The sequence below is a fragment of the Vanacampus margaritifer genome, chromosome 12 (genome assembly GCF_051991255.1).
Source record: "Vanacampus margaritifer isolate UIUO_Vmar chromosome 12, RoL_Vmar_1.0, whole genome shotgun sequence".
In the NCBI taxonomy this organism is placed as follows: domain Eukaryota; kingdom Metazoa; phylum Chordata; class Actinopteri; order Syngnathiformes; family Syngnathidae; genus Vanacampus; species Vanacampus margaritifer.
Genome location: NC_135443.1, coordinates 8,287,077 through 8,293,753, shown reverse-complemented (window position 1 = coordinate 8,293,753; position 6,677 = coordinate 8,287,077). Strand labels below are relative to the sequence as shown.

Below are 6,677 nucleotides of genomic sequence, written 5' to 3'. Positions count from 1 at the left end.
CCCAACCCTCTCAACTGTGAGGCACACAAACTAACCACTACTACACCGAGCTAATCGTATTTCAATTCATTGGAGTATCACTTATTTATCAGACACAAAAAGAAAATTTATGTTTTGAACATTTTATTGCTCAGGCACACATTCATGCAGTCCAGTTTCCACATTTGTAGGTTCACAATTTAAGGGCAACACAATTTGACCTATTTCTAATAACTTATATTTGCTTTTACTAACAGAATGAACCCTGGCCATAAAAAGAATATTTCAAGTCAGCATGTGAAACAAAAATATTTAGAACCCTTTTTATATTACCAAGCACTTGAGGATAACACTCAGCAGTGTAGTGTTATTACTGAGGTGGGGTTAAATGATGTCAAATTAAGCCAACAGCCGCCAAACATTTTTTTAACCGTCATTGTGGAGGGAGACAAAAAAAAAAAAACTGTACACTTTATATGTAAACATTCACATGTATATTTCTGTAATTAAGTATCCACATATTACTTACTGGTGATCAGTCTGATCAAACATGCTGAAAATCTGCGATTGATAAGGCCTTCTCACTTGTTGTTTAAGCGATTGTGGACTGCACTGTAATGTCCCACACTACTATCTTCAACTAGTGTAGTGGCGGCTTTGATTAAAGCCAGCTTGGTTGTAGTTTTGGCCGCCATGTTGAAAAAACTGTTCAAACTGTCCTCCTTGATTAAAATTCTGGCCTCCTCTCCCTCCCCAGCCTCCTCGACCCCCTCTTCCCCTGCCTCCTCTAGCGCCGCCTCGCTCTTGATGCCAGTTTCCATTCTGGTGGTAATTGTCATTGTAACCTGAATGGTGGCTGGACTCCTGGGGGCCTCCTTGGTTGCCGCCACCTCCTCTATAGGCACCTCTCGTTCCACCTCCCCCCTGATGACCGCCCAAATCTTGATACTGGCCCTTGTTGTAACCACCTCTTCCTCCTCCGCCGCCCTCCCCCCAGCCTCCTTGCACCCTTCCGCCTCTGCCGCCGCCTCCTCCTCCTCCTCCTCCCCCCCTACCGCCTCTTTCTCCTCCACCCCTCTCATAGCCCCCTCGGCTGCCTTGGGAATAATGATCGTAACCACCCCTGCTGCCTCCATGCCCACCTCCGCCACCATAGTGTCCACTACCTTGGGGGGCATCCTGCCGCTTTTGCCATGAGGGCATTTCTGGCGGGGGAGCCTCAATCTCACAGGGACGGCCTCCTCTATCTGGCACTCGACCCATTAAAACCTGGTGGGAAGAAAAAAAACATGAAATGGCATGTTCAGCACTGACCCCAAAGTTTTTCTCCCACTGTGACAGAACACAAAAAAACAAAATGTTTGCACCAAGCTTGATCGCTTTTCTCCTTCGACCAGATGTTCATGTGTAAAGAACCCATACAATTGCATTTGTCTACATCCAACACCAGATGGTGCTGAGGCATCAAGTTTGATGCCAAAATAAATGAAATACACTATACTGTTGTGTTAACTACTGTGCTTATTATGCACCTGGAAGCAGAATGTACACAAATATTTAAATCATACAGTATAATTGTGATATACCTTGCATGGATGCAATTTCTTCTTTATTTGTAATTCAACCTTTAACTGATTTTTTTTTTTAAGAAAAAGGTGTTGAAGAGAGCAGCTTTATCAGATCTGGTGGCATTTTAAGTAAGAAAATATGGCAAGGGGTTCGGTTTAGGGAAACGGTATGGGATTTAAAAATTTTTTTAGGTTTTAGGTGAACTAATGAATGCACGCACATACACATATTCACCCACATACAAAAAATATATATATATATATATATATATATATATATATATATATATATATATATATATAAAATAAAAAAAGGAGAGCAATGATGATGACATGTCAAATCGGTAAAATTACCGAATGAACAATACTGAGCTCTCCAGAAAAAAAAGAAAATATGGCAATGGGGTAGATGCCGCGGACTTCCAACTTACGGGTTTCACACACACATGTTTTCTTGACTAAAATGCTTTATTTATAGTTGACTAAAAATGGACTAAATAAAAACGGGATGAGGTTGACTTAACTATGATAAAAACTAACAAGCGTGATTGAAACTGGACTAAAACTGAGACTCAATTTAAAAACTGGCAGATAAAATGAACACTAGGCGGCAGACTTGTCTCGGTTTATTTTTAACTGATCGACTCACCTTATTAATGGCACAAGCAGTCTTCTCTCTCGACCTTCCACTGCTTGTACGAAGGATTTTTGAGAAGTCTTGTCGGGCTGCAAAAAGGTGTGCTACGGAGATTTGGCTTTTGGCACCAAGGGTGGAACGTAGTGGCTGATAAACATGAGCCAAATTCCCAGCATGCGTCTGTGGTGAAAAAACAAAACATTATTTGCCTTTATTAGAGGAAAACTAGACCAAACACAGCGTGTTGTTCTTCTTTCTTCTGAAACAAGGTGCTGCATACCTTTGCTCTTTCTGACCAACCAAAAGACTGCACTGTCACATCTAGACGTTTTAACAACATCTTTCTTCTCACTTCATACTCATTTACAAGTGCTTGATTGATGGCTTCTATCTTTTCCTGTCAAAGGAAGAAGAAAAAAAAAGGCAGCATCTTAACAACAATTCCGTGTATTTTTCCCCAAACTGTAATCCTTTCAAGTTTACCATGTGCACGGGTCCAAAGGGTTTCTTCAGCAAAGGCTCTCCTATATGACTTGGTGGTACTTTACTTGCGGCTTCTTTCAGCTACCATACATGGTGACGGATAAAACAAACAGTGTGAGAAGATACAGAAAACTGCGATTTTAAAATCTTACACCACACCGCAAGAACAAAGACTTATTTAGATCACATCACATTATTACATTGCATTTGCAAGTTTTTTTTTTCTTTTTACAATCTCCCTTTTAAAATAAGTTGAGTAACAATTGAACTAATTTTTCACTCGCTTTTGTTTTCAGAACTAGCCATCAATTTATTGTGTACACGGTATGTAGCATGAGGTAATCATACATTTATTTATAAGGGACTGACACAAATTCCTGATTTAGATTAATATGACCAAAAGAGCGGTAAGATACAATGTTTGCATTTTCAATCAAGGTAAAAAAAAATAAAAAAAATAATCGCAAGCATTTCACAGTGGGCTATTAACTCATTCACTGCCATTGACGGCTCTAGACGTCGAGAATTCATTTGAACTATTTCTATTAGTTTAACATTTTTTCCCTAGAAAACCTAGATTTTTTTATAGTACATTTAGAACAGATATAACATTTCTGATTAATTGTGAGTTAACTAGTGAAGTCATGCGAATAATTAAAACTAAAAAAATTATTTGCCTGACATCCCTACTTTTTTAATAATCTTTTTTTATTTTTAATAATCAACTCAAGTAATCATTTGGAGCCAATTTTTTTATTTTAAATTTTCCAAATCATCTGATTTCAGCATATCATCTGTAATTAACTGATTTCAGTAGTCCTTCATTAAAATATAAAAATGCTTAAAGTTAACTCACGATTAATCGCAGATTTTATATCTGTTTTAAATGTACAATATTTTTTTTTCTAGGGTTTCATACTCTTGTTAACAAAGAGGAAAAAAATGTTAAACTAATAGTTAAATAGTTCAAATGAATTTTTGACGTCCATAGCCGTCAATGGCAGTGAATGAGTTAATATTCAAGGGTAGCATAACTTGTGTGTTCACAGGCTAACTTTTTGAAAAGAGAATTGCCTACAGTACACTGACTAGTTTGCAAGACACAGTGTTCCCCGTGCCAGAGTACAGCATTTTCAAATTTCATATGCATGAGAATATCAGCCCAAAATACACTGTATATTACAATTTTGTAGAAGCCAATTGTTTGTCATTCTGGATTTTTCCCTAAAGTGGACTCTCACATACTCGCAGTTTGACACCTGTAGATGCACCTATTCATGGATCTATCCCCCCCCCACCAAAAAAAATTATCTAACTTTATATCTGCTACGTATATGGTAACTGCATAAACAATATGGTTCAAGTGATCTAATTGGCCGTGTTTGGATATGCAATGGACATAATGTTTACACACCGCCGTTCAACTGACAAAAATGAGACCAAGAAAAAGCATTTCAAGACTTTTCCCACCATTAGTGTGACATATAACCTGTACAACTCAATTGAAAAAGTAAATGAAATCTGAATGTAGAAATAAACAACCGAGTATGGTTGCACAAGTGTGCAAACCCGTTTATAACTTGGAGATATAGCTGTGTTCAGAATTAGCCTGGAAACCAGACTAATCCAGACAATGAAAAAGATCCAATCAATGAAGAGCTGACCAAACTGACCTTCTTCTCAATGCCACTAAAGAACTGGAACATGGCAATGTTGGCTGGAGGCTTAGACATGCCCAGTGACATGCAGATGCCCTTTAGTTCCTGGAAGGCGGGGCTACCAGACTCCTGGGCCTTCTTCTGTGGTTTGTTTACCAGGATCATCCTCGAAGCCTCAAGCTCGGATACCAGAAAGGCTGAGATGAAAATCACACTTTGTCATTATTTCAGTGACATTTGAATTTGTATATATCTTGCGTGCTCAGATAAATGCTGGACTTCAAATAGACATATCCACTCAGAGTAGTGTTGGAGAGAAACACTTAAATGGGTGACCTTTTCTGTCACACCTCGTATTTACATGTATATTTTAAGTGACATATCTGGTATGTACGCAGATTCCCAAATTGCACGGAGAGTAACTATGATCTACGCTTTTTCTGTAGTTTACATTTTGCTTAGACATTTTTGTTTGATTTGGTGTTTTTAATCTGTTGTTGATCAAACATGGGTCTGTATTGTACACATCACTGAGCATGTATTTCAATGTCAAAACCACTGACAGGTATATCCTATCTGTTTAGGCTGCAATTGCACTTGACAATATATATATATCAGATTTTAATCTACATCTGGAAGAGGCCTGATTCTCATCCTATTCCATGATTTTTGCTCCCTCTGCCATGATGCACATCAGAATTTTGCCAATTGGCAGCAAAAAAAACAAAACAAAAAAACAACAACAAATAAATAAAAACTGCGTCACTTGAACCAGAAGTTTAAATCTAGATATTGTATGATACAAAAAAAGTTGCCAAAAGTAAAATCATACAGAGCAGCAGCAGACAGTCATTCTTGTTAAGAAGCCTTTGGTTGACAGCCCCACTTGTGAGGACGGCGTAAGGACAAGCAACTTCTGCCAACAGACCGCTCATCTCCAGCTGGAAGCTCTCTGCCTCACTCGGACCTGAAAAAGGTAAAAGAGCAACTACCTTGTATTCCTGTCCTTGTGAAATTAAACATGAATGTATGTGTGCGTATACAGTAAACACACAAGAGTCCCTTCCATTCCGTTACTTATTTTGTTTATGTTGTGTACTGAAGGCATTTGGGGTTTTATATCACAAGATGATTATGAGACAAAAGTTTAGAATTCCTGCTTCTATTTCATGGAATTTAACTCTAGATATGCTCAGGAAAGAACACTTTTTGTTAAGACTATATCCAAATGAGAATGAAACCCAAAAATCAGAACGATGAGACAGAATTGCCACTAAATCACTTGGCTGTCCTCATATAACAAAATGGCAATTTAATTTTAAATCACTGTCAATGGGCTTTTGCAGTACAGTAATTGTGGTGGATTTGACCAAAAGCCTTCTTAAAGTGTTGGTATTTGAGAAGAAACGTTTTTGAAATCTTACAGTTTGTGGCATGGACATTCTCCTCCAATTTACTGTAAAGTCTGAGCTCTGATACAATCCAAGCACAGAGCTTTGTAAATTCCGGCGAAGCAGCCCCACCAGTCGCAGCTGACTCCAGCGCTCCGTCCTCCAACAGTGGGCCTTGATACCTTCAATCACATAAGCACGAATTAAAATTCAACTCAAGCCATTTTGCTCATCAGCCCAGCGTGGCTATCATGTAACATGTGCAGTAGTTAAACTGAAAGCCTCTAACCAAGACCCGGTGCTAAATTTGACTAACATTTCGGAATGACCGCATATATCGTGACGGCGAAATTGAAACAAATGACGACTTTCTGGCGAGGGTGGAGTTAAAAATAAGCTGCACTTGATCTCAGCAACAGTGCAATGGTTTCATTTCAACAGAGACAAGTGTTGTTGAGAAGACTGACCGGCGGTTTCTTTGTAATAGTTGTTGCAACGTTAATGATCAATCAATAGAGGTAGGTTAAAACGACTGTCTGACTAATGTTAGCTTTAACACCGGGTCAGTTGTTTAGCTGAAGCATACCACGTCACATTGCTCAACAGATACGGGCATGGTTAGCCATTCAAATTCCAACTGTACAGTGCATTTTTTAACAAAATTGTTGAAATTGTTTTTTCCCCTCCACTTACCCTAAATCCTCCAGAGAGACGACAATATCATTATCCATAGTAATAATTCTTGCGTACGCTTAAAATTCACGAAACGTCAAACGCACACTAATGTGCCTGCCTGTTGGACTGACGGCGATTGACTTCTTCGCTGGACTTATTTCTGCTCAGCAAAGTGTGGAACAGGCGGAATATCGCCTACTAGTGTACGGATTATGTCAAGATAAACCACCAGTAAAACTGCACAAAGACGGTGCGGACAACAGTATAGTACAGTCAAGTACTCCTG

At 38.8% G+C, this 6,677-nt stretch overlaps 1 protein-coding gene across 1 annotated transcript; it reads right to left on the bottom strand.

Annotated features, from left to right (window-relative positions):
- Positions 1-106: 106 nt before the first annotated feature.
- Positions 107-6,558, bottom strand: fam98a (family with sequence similarity 98 member A). Its single transcript, XM_077582900.1, has 8 exons — positions 6,410-6,558; positions 5,750-5,898; positions 5,158-5,292; positions 4,341-4,522; positions 2,668-2,748; positions 2,465-2,581; positions 2,197-2,364; positions 107-1,248 (listed from the first exon to the last, which is right to left on the bottom strand). Exons 1-8 carry the CDS (start codon positions 6,445-6,447, stop codon positions 616-618), a joined length of 1,503 nt encoding a protein of 500 aa, XP_077439026.1. The 5' UTR covers positions 6,448-6,558; the 3' UTR covers positions 107-615.
- Positions 6,559-6,677: the final 119 nt, after the last annotated feature.